Source organism: Aulonocara stuartgranti (genome assembly GCF_965226115.1).
Source record: "Aulonocara stuartgranti genome assembly, chromosome: 9".
In the NCBI taxonomy this organism is placed as follows: Eukaryota; Metazoa; Chordata; class Actinopteri; order Cichliformes; family Cichlidae; genus Aulonocara; species Aulonocara stuartgranti.
Genome location: NC_138960.1, coordinates 31852403 through 31878215, shown reverse-complemented (window position 1 = coordinate 31878215; position 25813 = coordinate 31852403). Strand labels below are relative to the sequence as shown.

Below are 25813 nucleotides of genomic sequence, written 5' to 3'. Positions count from 1 at the left end.
TAAAATTTATTTTGTCTGAAAACATTTTAGGCGAAGAGGAGTGCAGGTTTAATCGATAGATCAGGCATTCGGCCGGGCCTCCTTATTCATTCCCTTTTCTTTCAAGATGGCGGGCGACGAGTCAGGCACAACGCTCGGTCAGCCTCACTTGGCCAAACAGGACCTCAGTACTCTGGTAAGTGTATGTATATCGTGCTTACAGCAGTGTGGTTTTACGTTGGCGGCTGTCGGTGGCCCGTTGTTTCGGTAAAACGGTCACAGAAGGCCGGGAGAATAGTAACGGATACCGGTGCTGCGCCACCCGGCACATGACGCAAGGGCCCAGGCTGGGCGGAAAGCTCAGACCCGTTGCACTTCCAGCCCGAAATACAGCGTTATTTCAGCCACATTTAACACGATTCACACGTTGAAAGACTTACTTGATATTCATAGTTATCAGCGTTATTGAAGCCTGTTTATCCCGGTTTAATTTTAGTTAGCTCCACGGAGTTAGCTCCATCTTTGCTAGAATCTAGAAAATGGTTCTTAATGTTTAGTTCGGCATAAAAACACCTTTATAAGCTTACATCCTTCTTGTTAGTCCAAGCTGTAAAAAGCTGAAGCTTGTAAAGCTTTCATTCTAACTCATTGGATTTACATTGTTATAGCTCATATTCTCACCTTTTATATAAATGGAAATTGGTACCAAAAGATGTGGGTCAAAGATACGACTTTCAGCGTGTTTTCGTGTGTTTATACTAAATAACATTAGTCTTTGTTCAACATAAGTTCTCGTTAGTTGTGACTTACCGAGATGAGAACAAAACACTGCGTGTAGTGCTGCATGTGTCCTACAAGGGAAACAAAACCTTATTGTTTAACTGTGATCAGGGCCTGGTCCATTAAAATAGTCCTGTTTTATGCTCTTCACACATTGTAGTCGCCATCAAACTCTTTTGTTACCAGACACAGTCATCACCTGAAACTTTGCTTCTTTAGACACTCCTACAATAAAATTCCCAGTGATTTCTGTTATAATGTTGGTAAAGTAGAGTACTTGAGGGATTGTTGCTGTTCTGTGTTGCTTTATGAGAACCATCCCGGGTGGTTTTGTTTCCGCCTGTGAGCTGCTCGTTATTCTTTGGGATTAAGCACGCCGCTCGCTCTGATGCAGTGGGTCCTGGCATGACGAGTCATTAATCTGAATTGTTCTCTTTGTCAGGACGTGTCGACCTTGACACCTCTCTCTCCGGAGATCATCAGCAGACAGGCCACCATCAATATTGGTATGGGAGACAGCTGATCGGATTCGATGTCTCTGTAGAGTTTGATAGACGTTTTGACCTCCGCCTTCTTCTCTCTTAGGCACCATCGGTCATGTGGCCCACGGAAAGTCCACAGTAGTGAAAGCTATTTCTGGCGTGCACACCGTCAGGTTCAAGAATGAGCTGGAGAGGAACATCACCATCAAGCTTGGATATGCCAATGCTAAGGTGAGGGAGTGTATTTTCTCAGATGTTTGTGTTATTTTTGGACCTGAGTGTTTGAGATTAAAGAGCAGTGGAAGTTTGTATGTTCAGGATTTACTCTTTCAAACGTGAACTTCCCCGTCTACAGGCGACAAATACAAACACATTTAACTTTATTGTCAATCCAAATTGTTTCCACAGGGAACGGTGCATTTGCATAAAATGTCTGTGATAAGAGAAAGCCTGTAAGAATGCTGATTGTGGGTTCCAGTTTCTCCAGGTTGGGAGTGATTAAAGCCATTTATCTCAAAGTCTAACACCATCTTTGAAAGAACTGCTTTGTTTTACTCAGTTAAAATGATGAGATTCTGTATGAAATCGAACTTCTGGCTCATTCAGAGGCCTTTTTGTTGGTTCAGAGTTTAAGGGTTTAAGTTGGAATTGGAGTATAACTTAATATCCCAGGATACCCACAGCGAGAGGTGCATGACCTGCTGAAACAACGGGTATGATGGGGTCCAAATATTGCTGATTAAACTCTGCGGACTGGTAGGATTGAAATCTGCAGACCTCCTTCTACATGTCACGGTTTTCATGCCTTAAAACGAGCCTTTGGTGGGTGAGAAAAGCCCCCGTCACATAGGACTACATTCTGGTCTGCAGTCCTCCAGTAAGTGCTCAAATTTGGTGGTTTATAGTGAGGAATAACTTTATTTTCCTTATTGACCACTGGTTGGTGGGGGGTTGCCAGCTGATATCTAGGTCTGTGTGAGTAATGCTTAAACCTGATCAATGATCAGCTCAATCATGGAGTGTTAGTTTGCTTATTTGGAAAACATCTAGGTGTAAATAGTATAAATGCTAAATATGCGTAAACAAATGACACCCTGATGAAATTTTCTGCTTTATAATTTTGCTGATTTTGGTTTCCAAGGGTTTCTCTACATGTTGACACCAGGGGGCGGCGTAGAACATATGGAAGAACTGTTGGTTGTGCTGTTGTTGTTCCTTTTAGCTTTGAGCTTGAGTCACAGAGAAGAAGTCAAAACAAAGATCGTATTTGTAGTCAAGTGAAACTGAGCGCTAAACACAATTAAAAACTGCCGACTGCAGCTGCTGTGTGTGCTGAATATCTCAAACGTAGCTCTGCCCCCTCCTGAATGAACGCTGGTTTACAGATGCTGATGAGGAGTTCACGTTTTTGCTTCTCTTCCACACGTCGTAGGTCTACAAGCTGGATGATCCCAGCTGTCCCCGGCCAGAGTGCTACAGGTCATGTGGCAGCAGCACTCCAGACGAGTTTCCCACAGACATCACTGGCACCAAGGGCAACTTCAAACTGGTCAGGTAAGACCTGAACAGGCAAAGCATTTTATCATTAATGCAGAGGCTGAACCTCTGAATCCTCAAACAAAAAAACAACTTTTTGATGGTGAACTAAATGTTTTTGGGATCTTTTCTGTTCTGGAGAAGAAATTGAATGTTTGAGCACAATAGAAATAAAGTAAATGAGGGAAAATGAAGGTGACTGTTGGCTGTCTTCTTCCTCACAGACATGTGTCGTTCGTGGACTGTCCCGGTCACGACATTTTGATGGCAACTATGTTGAACGGAGCAGCCGTTATGGACGCAGCTCTCCTGCTGATTGGTGGGTCTCTGAAAACTTTGATTAAGCTGAGGTGTTATGAAAGAGTGTTTCGTCTTTATTGCACTGTCACATTTCCCCTTAATTGGCTTTGTAGTGGCGCTAATCAGGTAACTTATCCCTGTTCAGATAAAGAGGAGGTGGATATAACAGACCATGCTTTTACCAGGATTAATGACATTAGAAAGTCAGCATCGTGCTCATCTCTGACTCCAAACATTAAAATTGTCTCGTTGTGTTTTTGTGTCCTCTTCAACTGCCAGCTGGGAATGAGTCGTGTCCCCAGCCCCAGACATCAGAGCATCTGGCCGCCATTGAAATCATGAAGCTGAAGCACATCCTCATCCTGCAGAACAAGATTGACCTGGTGAAGGAGAGCCAGGCTAAAGAGCAGTATGAGCAGATCCTGGCCTTCGTGCAGGGTGAGTCAGCCCTTTAAAGATTTTGTAGCCCATTTCTAGAATTTCAGGTGTGACGGTTTAGCAGTTTTACTCAACTTAGCCTTCGTATTTTACCACCGTTGTTTCCCAGACTTTAACTTCTGGAAAGGAAATGTCACTTAAAGCACCAGGAAACACTGCAACCTTTAATATAACATGCATGCATGTGTGGTTTTTATGATAGAATAATTAAAAAGTTAAAATGATACAACCTTGCACTCAGAATACGACCCACTGGAGCTTTAAACACTTTATTTAAGCAGGGTTTACAGAATTTACACTGTTCAAACCCTGCGTTAGTTCTGTTGTACATATATGTCAAAGATATATATTTTTTAAGTTAAGTTTCACTTCCATTTAAGGTTTGAAAGAGCAAATGGAGGATTTATTTATTTTTTGTATGTGTTTGAGGGTTTTCTTTCCGTTGCTGCTCGTTGCCCCTTTTGAAACTCCCATGCCACGCAGCGCTCTGCAGCAAAAACACAATTAGATGAACTCTGAAGTGAAAATGCTTTTAATGTTCCTCCTGCAGGCACAGTGGCCGAGGGCGCTCCCATCATTCCCATCTCAGCCCAGCTGAAGTACAACATCGAGGTGGTTTGTGAGTACATCGTCAAAATGATCCCCGTGCCCGTCAGAGATTTCACATCCGAGCCCAGACTCATTGGTAAGACGAGTAAAAACACAAACATTGATTCTTTTATGTAAGTGTTTCGAGTTTTGTTTTAATGTTCTGTGTTTTGTGTTTCAGTCATTCGATCCTTTGATGTGAACAAACCCGGCTGTGAGGTCGACGACCTGAAAGGAGGTGTGGCCGGAGGAAGTATCCTTAAGGGTGTACTCAAGGTAAGAGTGTATTTATCAGTACATTATTGGTGATTTGAAGCAGTGTGAAGTCACAAACGCCTTACTCTGCTCTGCCTTTCTCTGCGTGTCCAGGTGGGTCAGGAGATCGAGGTGCGGCCAGGTATTGTGTCCAAAGACCAGGAGGGAAAGCTGATGTGCAAACCCATCTTCTCAAAGATCGTCTCTCTGTTCGCCGAGCACAACGATCTGCAGTACGCTGCTCCCGGAGGCCTCATCGGTAAGAGGCACTCTGTGCTCTCGTGTTACCTGACTGCACTGTAAATGCAGTTTTATGCTGTAAAGAGAGAAGCTGGTGATCATAGTGAGAGATGCATGTTTCAGACAATCAAAAGATTACATATGTGAGAAAACAGCGAAAGAGTCGAGTTTAATCTCTGGCTTCTTTTTACTTGACAGGAATGCTGGTGTAGGCTATAGGTGGTAGGTTGGGTTTGTTTTCATTGGGGGGTTTTTTGGTAGGCAGATATGTAGGTTGAGGTTTTTTCTTTTTGTTGTATTTTAATTGGTTGGTTTTTAGATGGTACTGGCAGAGTTTGTGGTGGTTGGTTTGTTTTAATTGGTTGGTTAGGAGGTAGGCTTGTTGATTGGATGGTTGTTTTTATTGGTTTGGTAAAGGTTAGGTTGTAGAGCAGGGCGATATGACCATAAATATTCATCACGATATACATTTGAAATTTTGCGATAACGATATAATTGACACGAGACAAAATACTTTACAACTCCACAACTTTATTAGTGGGAAAAAAACCATCAGTGTGTTTTCACTTAAACAAGCAGCTGTTTTATCTGCATTAAAGTTATATAAAAATGTAACAGTGCAAATTCTTTGCTGACAGTTTAACCAAAAGGCATTTCCAGTGGAAACTGGCCGACATATCCTCAGCATAACCATGTATAATATCCACAAAACTTAAAAAGAGCTTATACACTCAATACGGTAATATTATGGTGAAGCACAGTACGTATCACTCCGCGAGGCTCCTGCCTACGATAGCCGTAATGCTCCGACAACCCATCAAGCGGTGCGGCTTCGTAGCTCAGCAAAGTCGTACTGAAACATGTGACAGATTTCCGAGCGCCGTGCACATAAAATCGTTTCGAGGTCAGTAAACACAACCAGAGTTCATACATAAGGCACACGGGATTATAAGGGGCACTGTCGACTTTCAGAAAAATCAAATGATTGATTTTAAGTGTGCCGTATATTCCAAACAACACGGTAATAACGACGGCCCGCTAGCATGCGCTACCATAAATAGTGCTTTGTTGTGTATCTGACGGACGAAAGCTAAACCAGTTCCACACCAGTGAAGCTGCAGCATTTTTACAAACCAGTTCTGGTTCATCTGTTTCATTCAATGAGCCGCTTTCGCTCTTCTCATTCTGCGTCGCCGCCATGTGCGTATGTAAACAAAGGCACTGCGCACGCGCATTTTACCCACATTCTATCGCAATATTTCATTTTCTAATGAACATTACACCGGTATCACCGTGAACGGTATGATATGGCCCGGCCCTACTAGGTTGTTTTGGTTGGTTGTAAATTGCTTGGTTTTCTTTTGGGTTTGGAGGGTTAGAGTTGGGTTGAGTTTTAGTCGGTTGGTTATTAGAGGTAGTATTAGTTGGGTTTGGGTTGTCTTGGTTGGTGGGTAGATGGGTTGATTTCCTATCTTTGGTGTTGGTTAGTTAGGTCTGTTTATTTTATTAAACCTCTTAAAAAGACTGCAGTACTGCAAATACAGATTATTAAAAACACACAACAGCTTTTATAAATAAAAGCCAGAGTACACACACATGCAAGCTGCAATACTACAAGATACAAGATAACAAATATAAAAAACTGAATTTAAGAAACGGCGGTCCTGCATCTGTTCTTACTACCAGAGGGTCAAAGGAGCCTCCTGCTGATAAACCCTCTCGAGCTGTTTTGGGTTGTAACGGAGATTTCAGAGCCAAACTGTCCTGTTTGGCTTCCTGGTGTCACCGGCTGTGATGCTGCGCCAAAAGATGGCCGCAACAAAAACTGCTGTATTTTTTTAAAAGAAATGTTTCCTCAGGAAGTAGAGTTACATCTGTTCTTTACTGTAAACAGCCTTGGTGCTACATCACCAGTCCAGGTGAACACCCAGGTATTTGTAGCTCCTCACCGCCTTCACTTACTCTCCCCGCATGGAAACGGTGTTAAGCTTTGACCTGGTCCTCCCAAAACTTACCACCATCCCCTTCATCATGTTTGTGAGTTGGTCACTACAGCACCAAGCCAAATGGTGGAGAAGTCATGAGTAAACTATGTGTTTTGTGCAGGTGTGGGTACTAAGATCGACCCGACGCTGTGCCGAGCAGATCGTATGGTCGGTCAGGTGCTAGGCGCCGTCGGAGCGCTCCCGGAGATCTTCACTGAGCTCGAGATCTCCTATTTCCTGCTCAGGAGGCTGCTTGGAGTCCGCACAGAGGGAGACAAGAAGGCTGCTAAGGTGAGCAATGCCTTGTGGGAAAGGGAGGAAAGATGTGTGAGCTTCTCAGACTTTGGTATTAACAGCCTGACTGTCTTCCTGACCTGCAGGTTCAGAAACTGTCCAAGAACGAGGTGCTGATGGTAAACATCGGCTCGCTGTCGACAGGCGGCCGTGTCAGTGCGGTCAAAGCTGATCTGGCCAAAATCGTGCTGACTAACCCGGTGTGCACAGAGGTCGGAGAGAAGATCGCTCTGAGCAGACGTGTGGAGAAACACTGGCGGTAAGAGTGAGGGCGGAGATGTGTGTGGTGTTTGCACAGATGTTTCTGGCTGCAGTGTCAGAACACGCCTCCTGATGTGTAACTCTCTCTCTCTGTCTTCCTTGCAGTCTGATTGGTTGGGGACAAATCAGGAGAGGCGTGACCATCACACCCACAGTGGATGACGACTGAGACTAGCAAACGCATGGCCATCACACTCTTCTCTTCTTTTTTGTTTTTTTTATTTTTTATTTGTTCCCCACACGGAGGAGGGAGGGGAAGTGAACACGGACATATCGGCGGTTTGAAGACGCTTCCTCACTCTGCTCCTCTTCCTCTGCAGCGACATGCAAAAGTCGTGCTCTGAACTTCTGCTTCCTGCTGGAGATGAAGGAGGACCCAGGAAGGGAGGAGGCGCTTCAGACTGTCGTAACAAAACTCCAGAAACCAGTTTGGAGATGATCTGTACTAACCTCAGATTACAGGTGGAATAAAATCAATTTGGAAGGAACCAGGTCGTCTTTGAGCATCATTCTTGCTGTTACAGGGAAACTCAGAGATGAAATTACTTGGTGGATAAGTTTTAATTTTGTCCAAATTGTAATTTAAAAAAATGCTTTTTTTTTTTTCTTTTTAAAGATTTTTGATTGTCCCCCTTTTCTTTGTTTTATGTGATAATAAAATTAAAAACTTTGTGTCGTCCCAGAGAGCTTACAAATTTAAAAAAACAACAACAAACTATTAAAAGTAGACACTGGTCCATTCATTGTGTGAATGGCTGTTAGAGGTCCGAATTAAATTAAAAAATAAAACGTCATTTTGCCCTTTGAAATTGCCGTCAGGGGTTGAAAATACCCCCGAGGTCAAAAAGCGTTGAAAAACGTGTGGGAGTAAGTTTAAAAGCCATACAAACTATGCAGAATTAAATATGAACAGTTTCTTAATGCTTTGAACCATTAATCGCACTGATGAATTGCGGGGATTTGTTCAACTGTATAGAAATCCTAAAATCTTAATCATTGTCAAGCGAGTTCTGAACGGTTCGACCTCCCGCCTCAGTGCAGATGCTACAGATCGTTAGAATTGCTTAAATTACCCTTTAAAACCTAACAGTAGTATATTCCATACAATGATGAATTACTTTTAAATAATTAGGAGGCGATGTGCAATGCCGTATTGAGGCAATGCATCATGGGACGCTCAGACCTCGCCTAAGAATCTTTACGTTTTAAAGATTTTTTTTTGTTTAAGGTTAGCAGTAGTTCAGTGATACTTTTCTGCACACGTCGTGTTGCAGATCAAAAAAAATCTGTTTATGGTTAATTCGGCTTTAATAATTCTTCTAAACGACAACTTTTTTTTTTAATGTGACCACATAGCAAAAGATGGATATCAGCATATACGAATATATTAACATACACCTCTATGACCCAGTATGGATTTATTTTCAGTAGCTTTTGAAGTAGTTTTTGAACTTGAACAAACTCCCTTTTAAAATTTTAAATGTTTATATTTTTGTATTGTATGTTTTATTTTCAAAATATTCTCAAACTGACCTCCACGGTCTTATAACCGTGTATAAATATTTGCATTTTAATGGCTTCTATGGCAACAATTTACTGAAGGTGGTGTCGCGCTTCCGGGTTGATCCACCTGACGAGCACGGGACGTGACGTCACGCAGGTGGCAGTCTCTCCGTCTCCGCTCAGAGAGGAGTAGAAGGAGTGATTGAGGAAAACGCCGAATTCTTGGACTTTATGGATCCTGCGGGGGTGATTCAGACTCGGTGCAGAGTTTAGGGAGAGTCGTTTGTTTGTTTGTTTTTTCTTGTTATGTTTTTCTCCAAACTGACCGTCAGCGAGTCGCGACTGACTCATAAAAACACACCCGATATATATCTATATATCTTCAATAGTTTGTTTGTGTTTTGTCTTCAGATTATGGAGTCTGCAGGTAAGAGGACTTCTGCTGTTCAGTACATCAACAATTAAACTACAAACCCTGATTTTTATCCTGAAAGCTTATAATTCTTCCTCTGAATCCATCTTTTATTGCTGCTGATTCAAAAACCTAAACTAGCTTGAAAATAAAGGTTTTTCATGGCTCTAATTTCACTGCAGGGTTATTTTTATATGCTAAAGTTTTAAGCATTGACTAGTTTAACAGGACTTGTAATACAGGAAGGTATAGCTAATTACCAACAGGTTAATGTTTAATCTCAGTACTCTGACCATTTCAGGCCTTTTTCTAAGCAGTATAGTAACACCTTGTTTCAACACTATGTTAACCAGGTGCTTTCCCAGGATTACGAGTTGGAGGCAGCATGTTTGTTTTAAATTAGCTGTTCAAGCGACAATGAAAATAAAGATATTCATTCATGTGTTCTTTTAAATAGTGAGCTCTGTGCTCCACTACACACGCACTGCATGAAAAGTGTCTGCAGTTTTTGTATCGATTAACTGTTTTAGTATAGAAACAAGTAGCAGTGGTAGATTCTGTACTAAGTCAAAGTCATAATCCTTCAGCTCTACTACAAAAAAATTCAGCATCAAATTAAACTTACATATCTAAAGTAAAACCAGCGGATATCCAGATCCTCTGTGGGGACTCCTAAAGGAGCAAATAAGACAGCAACTGAAACCTTAGTGAAGAGGCTCATATACGCGGGTAGTGCATTCAAACACTTGCACACCTGCACCACGCTGCATATTTCAGTATCCCTGTTTTTACTTGTTCTTACTTCTTCTTTAAGTTGGACCAATTCTGCTTCCAGCACAATTTTTTATTCCACTATACTAGAGTAGTTGGCATGACTGGCAGCTCAAAATAACCCTTCTTTAGCCTTTACTGGGCTTTGGTGAACCGCATCAGTTCATTGCCTATCTATAACAAAACCAATTAAACCCCTCCCCCTTCAAGTCAGCTTACTTCTGATTGGCTCCTGCTCGTAAGCTGGAAATGGGTGAAGCTTCTGTATCTGCATATCTCCTCTCTATTACATCATACAGAGAGAGAGTTGAAAAAACTGTGCAAAACTGAGTGTTTTTGGATCAGTGTGAACTTTTGGCCCTCAGGTGTTACTTTACACACACCGACCTCTTTATCAGCAGGTTTAGCACAGGAACAGGATACATGTGACAGAAAATAAGGAAGAACAGAATAAGTCTCTACCTTCTGTCCCTGCAAGTCATAAATAGATATTTTCACATTGATTATAATTTAATAAACCTGTAAATATGCACATATGAATCAAAACCACTGTAATGATGATGATTTCTCTTTGTTTTTAATTGGTAATTTAATTTGGTATCTGAAGAGGCAGTTCAGTGTTTTTATAGGGACAGGTATGTAGCTTGAACCAGTCCATACACCACAGGATTTATAGCTAACCCCATCCATCGCTCATCCCTTAAATAATCTCAGATGTCAAACTGTGACTTTTGACGAGACTAAACTTTTCTCTCCTCCTATCATTGATTAGATGGTCAGCGGGGGCGGGACGGCAGTGGCAGCAGGTGGAAAGGTTCCCCACTTGATGTGATCATGAGTCAGATCCGCAGGAAGCGCACGGCCTCAGACAGGAAGCCGTTAGGACGCTTCCTGTCGTGGACTTCGGACCGGCCGGGGATCCCCGAGGACGGAGAATCGGAGATGAAAGAGGACAGAGGACCGAACTCAGGTTTGTACTGTTCAAAGCAGCACGAGATTTTAACTTAGATTTTTTTTAATGGGTGTTTAGTTCAAGGTTACACTGAGGGCCCCAGGAGTCTGGGGCAGCTGTAGGTCAAAAGGTAGAGCAGGACATCTACTAATCAGAAGGTTGGTGGTTTGAGCCCTGACTGCTCCGGTCTGCATGCCAAATATCCTCGGGATAGATGCTAACCCCAAGCTGCTCTCCGATTGCATCCATTGGAGTGTAAATGTCAGATAGAAAGCCTTTACGTGAAGAAAAAAATGACGCACTTTAATTGCTCAACTAGAAAAGCTGTATAAGAACCAGTCTGTTTAGGAGAAGCAACCATTCTGTATTCACAGTACTGCAGTCTTTTTAAGAGAAAGTGACTTAAAAGATCATTTAAAAGAGAGAAAGAAAGAAAAATCCTAGTATTTCAAACATGTCCTAGTTTTTAGAGAGGAAAGCGTAAAGAGGTTGCTTTATTTTTTTTTAAAAAGGTGGATAAAATCAGAGGTTCAGAAACAAAATACAGAGCTCAAGAAAATACAGTTTACTGTGGAAAATCAGTTTACAGTGACATGCTAAGCCCTGTGGGTGTGTATCGTGTGTTTCAGGCTTTGCAGCGTCAGCAGAGAGTGAGCGGGACGTCGGCTGGGGTCGAGTGTGTGTTTTCTTGAAGAGACTCGGGAAGAAAGCCGACAGCAGGAGCCTCAGTTTGGCTCACTGTGATCTGACGGCTACAGACCTCCTGGAGCTTGGTACAAAAACGCACATACCTGTCACACAAGACAGACATGGTATCTGTCAGATAACTGCATTAAAAATACGCCCAAAGGCACAAACACAATGATGCAGCTTCATTTCAAGAGGCGGAGCATCTGAAATTAAGTCTGAATAAAGTAATGTGACTTCATTGTAAGGCGTCAGCTGGCAGAAAGGCAGACAGATGTTTTTCTTGCCGTTTCTTCTCAGCAACGTTGCTGCAGTTCCTCCCCCAGGTGGAAGAGATGGACATCTCCTGGAACGAGTTGATCGGTGGATCCCTGACGGCTCTGACGTCTCATCTGCAACACGTGGGCGAGGTCAGGACGCTGAGGCTCTGCAGCTGCAGGCTAAATGGCGAAGACGTCGTTGCTCTTGGTGGGATCTTCAGTGCAGACACTCTGCTTTATTTATTCTTATTTATAGCTATAACAGAACAATCTCTTTATGCAATCAAGTTATTTTTGCTTAATTTCCTTCCTCACTACAGCTCCCATGAGGCTTTGCTGAATGGTTCACACTCTTGTCTTGACAGAAAAACTTTTGTCTGATCACATGTCGTTGGATTTTTCCGTGTTTTGTGCAGGTGAAGCTCTCAGCTACATCCCTGCTCTGGAAGTTCTTGATTTGTCCTGGAACAGCGGCGTTGGGGGCGGTGGTCTGCAAGGCCTGCTGGGGAACCTTCACCCATCACTGAGGGAGCTCCACCTGGTGGCCTGTCAGCTCACTGCGGCCGATGCTACAGTGCTGGGTAGTAACTTCAAATCTATGGAGCACATCTTGAGCTCCATAGTTTTATTCCTCAAGTAGAATAGAATAGAGTAGCTTTTCATGATTTATATTCAAAATAATCCTACTTTATCTTATATTGGGCTGTGCTTCACCCCTACAGTTCATCCACTGCGCATAAGCCCTCAGTTTTACAGCTTTGATCATTCATCTTGATTTACTGGCTCACAGAGAAATTTCAAACTAACTCACAGAAAAAAATTCTGTCTTGAGAGGATAGCTTTAGCTAATTTATCTGAACTCTGTTTACTTTATGAGGTAACGATGACCATATAAGGAATATCCTCTCTCTGTGAGATGATAAAGACTCAAGGGTAAAAAGACTGAATCTGAGTGTCTAAAGCGGGCTGAAGATTAGTTTGCCTGCACCGACCTCATTATTAGTTAGATGTATAGTATAGTTATATTATAGAAGAGAACATAAGGAGCAGCAGTTTGGATCCATTTTAACAGGGCTGTCAGTTGGTGTTTTATTATGTTCTTGTCTGTTTTTTTGCTGTCTCTTCGTTGATACATTTGTATGGATGAGGTTTTCCTGTTCATAAATCTCTCAGGAGGAATGGTGGCTGCTCTGCCCAGACTCTGTGTGCTGGACGTCTCTTGTAATGCTCAGCTCACACGGGAAGTGGACACTGGTGGCTTCAGGGAATTGGTCAGCTCTCTCTCTCACGCAACCTCCCTCACCACGCTTCGACTGCAGGCCTGCGGTCTAACGCCTGACAGCCTTGATGCTCTCGGTACAAAGATCTCTGAATTTTTCCTTTTTATTGCTACTTTTGTTTTATGTCCTATAAGAGTCTCGGAGGGGTAAATTAAAAAAAACACACCTCTGGTTGTCCTGCAGGTGGTTCACTCCGTTGCCTCCCCTCTGTGGGAGAGCTGGACCTGTCCTGTAACAAACTTCTAGCTGGTGGACTGAGCCGCCTCACCTTTCACCTGGCTCACGTCACACACCTGGAGAGACTCGACCTCCACCTGTGTTGCCTCTACGCGAGATGATCTAGAGGCTCTGAGTGAGTTGCTACGAATCTCACACGCTGGACACTAATCGCATGCACGCTGCAGCAGTCATGTGACTCGTTGTTTTTCAGTCCAGGTGCTGCCCTCTCTCACTGCACTGACGGAGCTTGATGTGTCATCCAATAAGGAAGTGGGAGGTGTGGTCCACTCGCTGGTCTCCGCCCTCCCTGTGACACAAATGAGGCGGCTGCCATTCAACAGCTGCTACCTGAGCAACGAGTCCTTCACTGCTCTGGGTAACACACACACACACACACACACACACACACACACACACACACTTGTTTAGTTGTAGAAGTTTTCCTTCAAGTCATTCTCCCCGAATACCTCTTCCACCCTCTAGCCTGAAATGGTGAAAACTTTGTGTTTATGCATCAGCCCTGGGGGTGTCCTATCTGCGCACGGTGGATATTTCCTGGTGTAAAGTGGTTGGCGGTCACTTGGCGCTCCTGCTGGATGCTCTGCAGCGATCAGTCGTCAGCGAGCTCCGTCTTTGCAGCTGCGAGCTCACCACTGATGACATGCAACATCTGGGTAACTAACACACAATGACATTATACTTTTTCTTTTTTGGTCTGTAGTGGATCATTAGGCTACATAAATGTATATTAAGACAAGTAAAGCCTGAAGGAAATTGATATTTCTTTCATTTATTTCATGCTGCCAGCATCTGTAGCTGTCGTATAAAACACAACAATGAAACTATTCGGTGTTATTTTTGTCTCCATCAGAAACATTGTGAACAAAACAGTCAAGTGAACAGGCATAAAGTGATCAGTTATCAATGGGTCCTCTTCCTCTGTGCAGCTGCCGTGTGCAGACGGGGCTGTCTCTCCTCACTCCGTGCACTGGATCTGTCCTACAACAGCTTGGTGGGAGACAACGGTTGGTGCAGTCTGTTTGCAGCAGGAGGTCTGGGCTCTCTGGAAGACGTGGATGTCAGTTTGCGACCTTCAACCTCTGCTCCGTGCTCAGCCTGGCTGCCCGCTCTGCTCCGAGCTCTGCCTCAAATGCCGGCGCTGGCTCGACTGGCCATGCAGAGGTGGACAGCTGACTGTCAGGAGAGAGAGCAGCTGAGGTACTGTCTGAAGAAGAGGAGCGTCCTGCTGGAATGGGATCCAGATTTACAAGACACATCATCAGCATGTAAAGGGAACAGTCAGGAGAGCCTAGAAGAGAGTCAGCCTGAGGAGTAGGGAGCAGAAAGCCTGAGTTATCTGATCTCAAATTAAAAATCATCAGAGAGATTTCAAAAGAGCACTAGGGAAGAAAAACGCAATCAGGTCTGAAAAACCTTCTGATTACAAGTAAATTTGTCCAAACATTTGTACAATGTGACCAGCTGGGACGGGTCCTCTGGGACTGACCTTGAGTTTTACAATGTTGAACTCTTTGTTAGGTGTTTACGGTATCGTTTAATACTCTTCTTTTGTTCTTGAGCATGTTTGGAGTCTTTATTCCGTGGGGTTTATCCCTGTGTCTGTTTCCCTGTTGAGTTCGATATTCACACCGGATATGTCCCATTTTATTTTGGCGGTCAACTGTCAGAAACATTTCATGTTTAGTTTTACGTCCCTCTCCTCTCTCATTGTCATTGATCATCTTCACCTGTTTTGTTGGCTTTCTGTGTTTAAATGGTGGTGTCTTCTGTTTATGAAGGACAGTGGAATTAATTTGCTTTTTAATCTCATGAACTTTATCATTCTGCACTTGGACTTTGTAATTCTGCAGTCAGACAACAGCCTAAATAAAGATTCACCTTTGTTACATCTCCCACTCGTTTCCAATTGTGCAAAAACTGCGTTCAGCCATTACAAAAATACTTAAAAGACTTTGTTGCTACAATTTTTAACAATTCATGATGAACATTCATGCCACAACAACTCAGCTGACAGACGGTTTAATGCTTTTCGTTGCAGTTTGATTACAATCGGGACATCAGAACAGAATCAGAGATACTGCTTCAACACAATGCTCAGGCTCTGGAACCAGTTTCCCAGATAGGGTCTGTGCAGCGGGGACTGGTTTGTGGCGCAGCTACAGGGGAGGCTGACAGACTGCAGCTCCATCAGTTCATCACGCCTCCCCTGCATAAGACGTGTCGGGACCTGAGGTTGTTGTTGTGAGTGGGGTTGCAGCTGAAAAGCAACCGAGTATTGTACGAACGAGCAACCAGATAAAGAACTGTTAGAAAGAGCGAACTATGTGGTCGTGTAGGGGATTCGCTTGTCACAGTCTGAGACTTTCCACACTCGCCACAGCTGAGTGGTCTAACTCCAGCATGGATGAGCTGATGTGTTTTTAAGTGACTAATTTGATTAAAAGACTTCCCACACTGATCACAGCTAAAGGGTCTGTCCCCACTGTAACTTTGTTGTTGTCTTTTTGGCTGCTTCATGGTGGTAATTTTCTTTCCACAGGGATAAACTGTGTGGTTTATCTCTGTTTACGGGGGCTGAGTGACTTCTGTTGGTGTCATCAGAGCACCGAGGTATCAGCTGGGTTACACCCCTTTGCTCCTGTAGTGACAAAAGCTGTGAGTTACGGAACAAGAGGAACCTAAAATTGATTTATTATAACATGGGAACATGCATGCAATATAGTATAAATACTAAAAACAAAGCTTATACAATTTTAAAAAGCTTGAAAGTCAGTATTTGGTATGACTGCTTTTAATATGCTTCTGCTTAAAAGACTAGCACTACCACTTAAAATAAATTCTGTGTTAGGAAAAGGTTTTGGTTTTAACATTACAATGTAAGATTTGATATACATGCACCTGTAGTTACATGCACCTCTAGTTATGGCTCATTGAGATGTTTTTCTGCTTCTTTGTCAGACTCATCTCTGACTTCCAATCACCTGTGACACCAAACACACCTTTATTTTTCCATTATTAAGTGATTCGTGTTGATTCAATGGTTTGCTTGTCTGATATGTGGTTTTGTACTTGACTGATGTCATTTAACTGCACCGTACATTGGTGAAGTATGTTTAATAATAAACATACAACATACAATAAACAAAGAGGGATCAAATTTAAATCTCACTGACTAGGAAGCACACAGTGTTTGACGTTTTATATTAACTTTAATCTGAAATAATTTTTGCATTTTTTTCAAGTCCCCAGTGTTTCCTGATCCTTGGAGCACTCCTGGTTATCTGCTATGGTGGAGGTGGCCAATGTCTGGAGACAAATCGTTGTTCTGGGGAGCTGCTTTCCTCCAGTTACTTTACATCAGAATAGAAAGCATGAGAACGACCCTGATGGAAAACAGAAACAGCATCCAGGAAGTGAAATAAAGATTAAGCAGCCAAATTCTAGCTCTGGTTCGATGCTTACATTTGGAGGACTCTCGACCACAAACTGAGAGAAACTCTGTGAAGATGCAGAAGCACATCACGTTTTGCAAACAAGCATACTATTTTTATAGTTAAATAAACTTATAGTTTATTAGAGTTGAGTTCCTACTCACAGACAACTGAAACATTCACATTTGGAAAGCTGACTGAATACATTTTTATTTGATTAATCTAAAGTTGTTCTTCTGTGTCTGAAAACACCCACTCCCACTTACTCAACCTGTGTTGTCGTCTGCTGCTGCTGTGGCCTACAGTAGCAGAAGACAACACTGCAACTGTAACAAAACTGATTACAGCATTATTTTTAAAACCTTCAGTGAATTCAACGTTCTTCAAGATTTTTCAAGCATCCACAGAAACTTTGATCGTGTGCTAAAAATGCTAGTAAAGCTGACATCCATCACGAACAACCCACATCATCCTCTGCATGAGTCTGTGAGCTGAGCAGATCCTTGTCAGAGACCAAAACAGCCTCACTGCAGGAAGGAGCGCTTTCACAGATCATTGATCCCAACAGCAGTTAGACTCTATAACTCCTCAATCACGCTGTCATGAGTCACTGGACATTTACCTGGTGTGCAGGTATATGTGTATGTATATGTATACATGTGTATATTTAGTGTGTAGATGTGTGTGCAAGTACATGTCTATACTTATAGATACTTTTAGATATCTATTGCTTAAATAGTAATAGTAATGTAAGAATAATTAAATGTATTTCTTGCATTTCCACAACACTCTATCCATAGTCACATACTGTGTATGCTACTGTTGTATATAGTGTATTATCTTATTTATTTTGTAGTTGTTTATATTTTATTTGGATTTTTGGATTTTCTTCTGCTATCTCTACCTGAGCTGAGGTAACGCACAAATTTTCCTGCCGTCGATCAATAAAGTCTAATCTTCTCATTGAATGCATTTCTGATGGAGATGAGACGTCATGCAGGACAGAGGTGAGGGGCGTGACATCACGGTGCCGTGACAACAACCTGGTGCTTAACATCAACAAAACCAAGGAGCTCATCGTGGGTTACAGGAGAGCAGCAGTAGCAGAGGTGGAGAGTCAGCTGCTTCAGATTCCTAGGCATCAACATCAGCGAGGGTGTCGTGCCATATTAAACCATTATACACCTCATTAGTAAAATAAAAAATGTGTTTAAATTGCATGAATTAATATTTATTAACGTCTCTTTGTGAGTCATACTGTGATAATGACTGCCACAAACAGAGCGTCCTCCTGTAACCATGGTTACGGGAGTTTGTTGCAAGAAGTGTTGTGAATCTCGCTGAGACAGGGAACCACTGAGAGCCTCAGATGAACCAGTCAGTCAGGTCGCTGTCTCCACTTCTCCTCCTCCTCCTTCGTCCCCTTTGTTTTTTAAGTACCTGTTAGGATTCTTTAGCTAGTTAGCATCACATTAGCTAGTTAGCATCACATTAGCAAACTGCTTCGGAGCACAGCTGCCGGAGTCGCGGGTTTTGTTGAATCAGGCGTTGGACCTGCTGGAGGAATGCTCTGCGATGATGGTGGAAAACAGCCGCCATTCAACCCATTTGAGAGCTTCAAAGAACTGGCTGCAGGTATGATTGAAAGTTTGACAACACCGACGTTGATGCGTCTGTGATTTATTAGTGATCGCTCACGTGTGCACGTGCATGTAGGTGAACGCTCGCGGCATGACGTCACACAGCTCAGTTCCTTTCTGCTTTGATGTCACAGTACGTGCCTTTGATCTTGCAGCACGTGACCTCCACTCGAGTCTATAAATAGGGGTGAAACAGCGGGACCTGAATCTTGCATTTTAGTTGTCGTGCGTTAAATGTACAGACCGCGATCTTCCCTTTCTGAAAGCTTTCTGAAAACGGATTTCCAAAGTAATTGTAGCGAAATTAGGTCATTGACAATGTCTGTATCCAGTGTTAGAACCCCTACCCGCATTAATTCAGAGCCTTTTTCACCTGCTATCAGCGGGTGTTTCGATAGGCTCTCTGGATTACAGTGGCGCTTGATAGAAAATGGGATCTGGGACTCTGATGTCCAAGTAGCACTGGCTGATATGATTACTGATGTCATTCAGTCAGTTAGTGCAAGCACCATAAAAACGTTACTTCTAGGAGGTCAGGACCAATTAAATGATGCATCATCCCAGACATACCTTAGGATAGCCGTGACAAAAATAAGCCCCGTATTGGGAGACTCTCTCTCAACCAGCTTTGCTGCTGCTCTTCATGTCACCCATGAGGAGTGTGAAAGCGCTGTGGCGCTGACACAGATGATTGAGGAGGAGATCTCAAATAAAGTCAACTCGGGTTGGGTTCTAGTCCCAGAAAACCCGGATTCTATTTATGTCACCAGAAAAATAACAAACATAAAAAACCTCAGATGCATGGTTTCTCATGCTTTCTCATGTCTGAAGAAATATAAAGGTAAGCTGAGCGGCCTGTGCATGAGGGGGGCTTTACCCACTTCCTTTAGTTCAAGTGATGAGAGTCTTGAATCCAAGCTCTCTGAGATGGGAACAATTAAAGAAATAAGTATGGCTCTCATGAGGTGGAGTACAGACAGAGAGATAAGTAAAGATGACCAGGACTGTCACATAGAACTGCAACCTGTGGAGGAAAAAGAAAGTGATGAGTTTGCAGAAGCTGAGGAGAAAGCTCAAAGTGATGTTGAAACAATCCTCAACAATCTGAATTATTTACATGATGAAGATCATGCAGATAAAGCTGCAGTTGACATTGTAAATGTGTTAATTGCAAACATTCAGTATCCTGATGCAGAAGATATCACATTAAGTGAGAAGTGTAGCTCACCCAAGCCTGCTTTTGACGTGGACCTGGTGATCAAAAAGGTGAAAGACTTTTTTGCATCATGCGCCCTAATTATAAAACCAGATGAAGTAAAACAACACTTCTTCAGGTTTGCTAAAATAGAATTTGAAAAAATGAACAGTGAGCTGAAAGATCATTTGAAGAAAAGCAAAGGATTTTTGACCTTTCAGAGACAACAGGCAACCTCCCCTGAGAGTGAAAGAGCTGACTCCAGGAAAAGCGAACACATGAATCCCTCAGAAGTTCCCAGAAAATCACCAGCCTTAGAAACCACAGTTAAAAGTTCTTCTCCGCTCAACTTCAGTCAATTTATGCCACTTATGAATAGGCTGTTTAGTAAATTAACCCAGGCAGGAAACCTTGACCTGACAAGTAAGGAGATGTTTTCAAGGGAGTTGACAGAAAATGTGTACGACCATGTCGAGTCAACATATCCAGCCCCCACGATGCAAATGGGTAAAAGTCTCTCAGAGTCTGACTTCTCTAAGACTTCACAGGGTAACTGTAATGTACCCTCTGCTCCTGAGGTGCCATATGTGCTCGTAGAAGATTCAGTGGAAAGGTTCTTACAAAACCTTCTTTTCTGGTTGGAGAATGAAACTTTAACCCAAACTATTATAAATGACAACATTTCTGGTGCCGTGGAAGATATAGTAAGAGTGCTGACCCCATCAAAGGAAGAAGTTATGATTGGAGCAGATGCTGGTGAAACAAGCGACAGACTGTTTACATCACAGTCAAGTCCAGTTACTGATCTCACCAATCAGCCAGTTTGTGTGAGTGCAGAAGACCCGGACCTGGTTTCAAATACAAGCAGTGATCAGGCATCAGTCTCTGACACTGACCCCACAGAGGGTCAAAGTCAGCCAGCAACCTCTGAAAACCCAGAGGAAGAGCTGTCAGAAACATCAGTGTCAATTCACGCTAAGCTCATTGCCAATCAATTTAGTACTCTTCTAGCCACAAGAATCGCACAAAATTTGCACAAAAATACCAGAAATCTTCTGGATCCAAAGAAATTAGACTTGGCTATCAACCATCTGATAGATTTGGTACTTTCTGAAGTGAGATGCACAGAAAACCTGGAAATTCTTAAAATGAACAGGGTTGAATTAGTCAAGGCCACAGCTGAAGGTCTTATCAAGGAGTTTGGATCTGCAGACAAGCTCTTCGATGTAATGTTGTCAGAAGATTCATCTTTTGACGACACTATTCTGAAGCACCTAGCAATGAATATTGGTGATCAGGCATTAGTGTCTCACTCTGAACCCACAGAGGGTCAAAGTCAGCCAGCAGCCTCTGAAAACCCAGAGGAAGAGCTGTCAGAAACATCAGTGTCAATTCATGCTAAGCTCATTGCCAATCAATTTAGTACTCTTCTAGCCACAAGAATCGCACAAAATTTGCAAAAAAATACCAGAAATCTTCTGGATCCAGAAAAATTTGAGTTAGTTATCAACCATCTGACAGATTTGGTACTTTCTGAAATGAGATGCACCGAATCCCTGGAAATTCTTAAAATGAACAGGGTTGAATTAGTCAAGGCCACAGCTGAAGGTCTTATCAAGGAGTTTGGATCTGCAGACAAGTTCTTCGATGTAATATCAGAAGATTCATCTTTTGACGACACTATTCTGAAGCACCTAGCAATGAATATTGGTGATCAGGCATTAGTGTCTCACTCTGAACCCACAGAGGGTCAAAGTCAGCCAGCAACCTCTGAAAACCCAGAGGAAGAGCTGTCAGAAACATCAGTGTCAATTCATGCTAAACTTGTTGCCAATCAATTTAGTACTCTTCTAGCCACAAGAATCACACAAAATTTGCACAAAAATACCAGAAATCTTCTGGATCCAAAAAAATTAGACTTGGCTATAAACCATCTGATAGATTTGGTACTTTCTGAAGTGAGATGCACCGAATCCCTGGAAATTCTTAAAATTAACAGGGTTGAATTAGTCAAGGCCACAGCTGAAGGTCTTATCAAGGAGTTTGGATCTGCAGACAAGTTCTTCGATGTAATATCAGAAGATTCATCTTTTGACGACACTATTCTGAAGCACCTAGCAATGAATATTGGTGATCAGGCATTAGTGTCTCACTCTGAACCCACAGAGGGTCAAAGTCAGCCAGCAGCCTCTGAAAACCCAGAGGAAGAGCTGTCAGAAACATCAGTGTCAATTCATGCTAAGCTCATTGCCAATCAATTTAGTACTCTTCTAGCCACAAGAATCGCACAAAATTTGCAAAAAAATACCAGAAATCTTCTGGATCCAGAAAAATTAGAGTTAGTTATCAACCATCTGACAGATTTGGTACTTTCTGAAATGAGATGCACCGAATCCCTGGAAATTCTTAAAATGAACAGGGTTGAATTAGTCAAGGCCACAGCTGAAGGTCTTATCAAGGAGTTTGGATCTGCAGACAAGCTCTTCGATGTAATGTTGTCAGAAGATTCATCTTTTGACGACACTATTCTGAAGCACCTAGCAATGAATATTGGTGATCAGGCATTAGTGTCTCACTCTGGACCCACAGAGGGTCAAAGTTAGCCAGCAACCTCTGAAAACCCAGAGGAAGAACTGTCAGAAACATCAGTGTCACCTGATGATTGGCTAATTTCAAATCAATTTAGCGTTTCTCTGGTCATGAGAATAAAACACAAATTGCACAAAAATGCCAGAAATCTTCTGGATCGAGGAAAAATAGACTTAGTTGTCAACCATCTGACAGATTTGGTACTTTCTGAAGATAGATGCACCGAATACCTAAAAATTCTTAATAATAACATGAATAAATTAGTCAAGGCCACAGCTAAAGGCCTTATCGAGGAGTTTGGATCTGCAGACAAGTTCTTCAATGTAATGATATCAGAAGATTCATCTTTTGACGACACTATTCTGATGCACATAGCAATGAATCTCGGTGGCTTCGTGAATCCTCCAAAGAAATCCAAACTTGCCAGGTTTTTTTCAGCAGTGTTAAAAGCTTTGAAGAAGCCGTTCAGCTGCTGCTTTAAAGGCAGTACTGATGACTAAATTGTCATCTTGATTTTTTTCAAATACCTCTTTTAAAATCTTAAAGCAGTCTGGCCTCAGAGTTAACATCTGAGGTATATTTTATTTTAAAACTATTTCATTCGACTTTAATTAGACTGAGAAATATTCTTCATCGTGTCTCCTCGTATTATCGTTACCATCACCCCCCACCGGCCGAGGCAGATGGCCGTCCCTTCTGAGCCTGGTTCTGCCGGAGGTTTCTGCCTGTTACAGGTAGTTTTTCCTCCCCACTGTCGCCAAGTGCTTGCTCATAAGGGATTATTAATATTTGGGGTTTTCTTGCTGCTACTGTAGGGTCTCTATCTTACAGTATAAAGCAACTTGAGGAGACGGTTGTGATTCAAATTCAAATTCAAATTTTATTTGTCACGTACACAGTCATACACAGTACGATATGTAGTGAAATGCTTGGACAACTGCTCGTGACCTAAAGAAAACAAAAAAGGAAAAGGCTATGAATAAGATAGGAAATAAATATGAAAAATTAAAAAGGGTAAATTTAACTAGGAAGGAATAAAATATAAATTAAGGTTAAAAATGAAATAACTGTACAACACAAATTAGAATGAAGGGTAAATTTAACTGGGAAGAATAAGATAAAGATAAATATATAAATTAAAGTTGAAAATAAAATAACTGTACAACAAAATACACAATATAGAACTATATAAGAATTCGATGCTATATTACAAATATTAAATTCAGCTGAATCTTAAAAACATGTAATATAGCATCACATCACCATCAAATCAAGAACTGAAAAATAAAACAAAATAAAAAACCAAACCTACATTGAAAACTGTTTGTGATTTGTCTTGTGCTTTCAAAATATATTGTCAAATATGAAAAGCTGCATTTGTATGCTCTGGTCATTAGTGCTGGTATTTTAATGTAAGCAAACACAAGGAACATACACCGATGTGTAAGTGCTACAGATCAGCGGTCCCCAACCCCCGGGCCTCGGACCGGTACCGGTCCGTGAGTCGTTTGGTACCGGGCCGCGAGAGTAGAGTCTCAGGTGTGAAATGTATGGTTTTCAAGGTTTTTATCGGTTTTCAGCGTTATTTTGTTATCGTTTTGGTCGTTAACTCGGTTTTCCTTGGTCTTTTCACATGTGTTATGAATAAATCTTCTTTTTTTCGGTACCGGTACTAGTTTTATTTTGTTGTATTTATCCGTGACACCTTAAAGGCCGGTCCGTGAAAATATTGTCGGGCATAAACCGGTCCGTGGCGCAAAAAAGGTTGGAGACCGCTGCTACAGATGAAGATGCAAAGAAACCATGAAATAATTAATGAAATAGTGAAGTTTATGAATAAAATAAACAACTGTAGCACCGTCTCAGTCTCGTCGAATCGCCCCTCTGCCTCTTCCATTCTAGCATCAACTCTTCTTAACCCTCGTCTAATATGTGCATATTGTTTGTTGTTGTGTTTCCTAAAGTCACGAAGCTCTTTCGGGATGTTCAGGAGGCTGGGCTCGTCTGCATCCATGCCCTCTGTGGCTAACCTTAGCTCGGGAGAGTAGCTCCTATCCACATGGCTTTTCTCTGTCTGCTCTTCTGTCTGAGTTGTGCCTCTCAAACTTCTTGTGACTATCCCCGTTTCCATATTTAAAAGCAATCTCACCTATTGTCAGAAAGATTACCGTATCTTATTATAAGAGAAATTTCTCCCACTTCCTGGTGTCTGGAGTCTCTAAAGTAAGCAAATGTGGTAAAGGGTGTGGGTGATTCTGGGATTGATGCAGGAGGGCGACAGAAATAAAAAGTAAAATATTAAATTTTTGCTGTTATTGACTTTGCTTTACAATATCAAACACTGAGCCAGATGCACAATAGTCATGTACATCACACGTAAACACATGAATGTAAAAAACACAGAGGTTAGGCCATCAAAGTGTGTGTAAAAGAAGTGTTTATGTCTGTCTTGCAGTTTCTGTTCCTGTCCGAGGTTTGCAGTGGAGAGCTCAGACCACACAGGACCGCCTCACCCTCAGAACATCTCCACCACCCTGCCCACTGTTAAGAGGTCAGAGGTGAGACTCTTAATTTGTCTGTTAAACCGATGCGGTTTCTCTTTCAGTCAGACCTCCAGGGCTCAAGCTCTCGCTCCCAGCTAATTGCAGACTCGTATGGCTCTGAATGACTTCTGATCTCCTCTGGGGAAAAAGGGGAGCTTAATTTCTTCTTCTGTCTTTCTCTTTCTAATTGTGCAGGTGAGTCACTCGGCGTGTGTGATGACCACCGCCGTCATCTGTAAGCTGCTGCGCTCCAAAGAGGCCATGGCCACGATGGACATCAGGAACTGGCCCCCAGTGCTGGACACCGGTACAGCGTTTCATTCATATCCGCACAGGGAAATCACGCTCGCATGAAGTACTTTAATTTAACATAAATGCAGGTCGTGCACAGCCGCCTCACAATGCAGTCTGAGTAGTTCTGGTTGCAGATATAAACCTAAAGAATGCACATTAAATGAAATCCTCTGCTGTGATGAAACCTGCCTTTACAGCTCCATCACTCTGTGATTTATCGAAAAATAAAAACTTGCTGTAGCTGCAAGTCTGTGGAGGTCCCCACCACTGCTTTAGAGAATCAAAGCACCAGGAAGTGGGAATAATTTCTCCTATAATAAGGATTTTTAGGTCCCTGATAACAAAAATGAGCAGATTTTATCCAGCTTGGTAACGTTTACATCACTAGAGAAGAAAATATAGCCACATTATTATAATTACTAAAAACTACAGATATGAAATATCCAGATTTTAGAGACCCAGAGAGGTGAAGAGCAAAGCAGCAAACAGAGAAAGCTTTGTAAAGTAAACAGTTTTAGCTTCATCCTTTTTTAATCCTTTAATCTTGACCTGCTGTCACCAACCTGCGCTCTGTGCAAGGCTGTCTGTGTGCGGAAACAACATCACATCAGAGGGTCTGCTGTTGTTGGCTCAGGCTGAGAAATCCAGCTCGACTCTGACTCACATGTACATCTGGGGAAATCACCTGGAGGAGCCCGTATGCCAGGTACACCCCTCAGATGTCTGTTTCCTAATGCGGGCTGAAGTCCTGTTGCCGATCCTGATGGTCTGGGGCCTGCCAGTCAAAAAGTCATGTAGCCAGTCACAGAGGGTGGGGTGCAGGCCGAGTGTTAACAGCTTGTGAGTGAGTTTGTGTGGGATGACAGTATTGAAGGTGG

General features: G+C 42.4%; 2 protein-coding genes and 1 long non-coding RNA gene across 3 annotated transcripts; all 3 read left to right on the top strand.

The window, feature by feature from the left end:
* The first annotated feature begins 65 nt into the window (after positions 1-65).
* eif2s3 (eukaryotic translation initiation factor 2, subunit 3 gamma) lies at positions 66-7626 on the top strand. The gene is made up of 12 exons (XM_082546309.1): positions 66-175; positions 1202-1265; positions 1345-1472; positions 2674-2795; positions 3002-3096; positions 3357-3515; positions 4066-4200; positions 4285-4379; positions 4473-4617; positions 6705-6874; positions 6964-7136; positions 7244-7626. Exons 1-12 carry the CDS (start codon positions 107-109, stop codon positions 7305-7307), a joined length of 1419 nt encoding a protein of 472 aa, XP_082402435.1. The 5' UTR covers positions 66-106; the 3' UTR covers positions 7308-7626.
* A 1135-nt stretch (positions 7627-8761) lies between these two features.
* On the top strand, positions 8762-15135 carry lrrc31 (leucine rich repeat containing 31). Its single transcript, XM_082545756.1, is given in 11 exon segments — positions 8762-9068; positions 10597-10794; positions 11406-11549; positions 11764-11931; positions 12140-12304; positions 12897-13079; positions 13187-13329; positions 13331-13355; positions 13434-13598; positions 13741-13896; positions 14170-15135. Coding segments are annotated over 11 exon segments (1857 nt in total). The 5' UTR covers positions 8762-8947; the 3' UTR covers positions 14559-15135.
* Positions 15136-16407: 1272 nt separating this feature from the next.
* LOC309713855 lies at positions 16408-25096 on the top strand. The gene is made up of 3 exons (XR_014278706.1): positions 16408-18309; positions 24554-24656; positions 24837-25096. It is a non-coding gene; the product is annotated as an uncharacterized lncRNA (long non-coding RNA).
* The last annotated feature ends 717 nt before the right edge of the window (positions 25097-25813 follow it).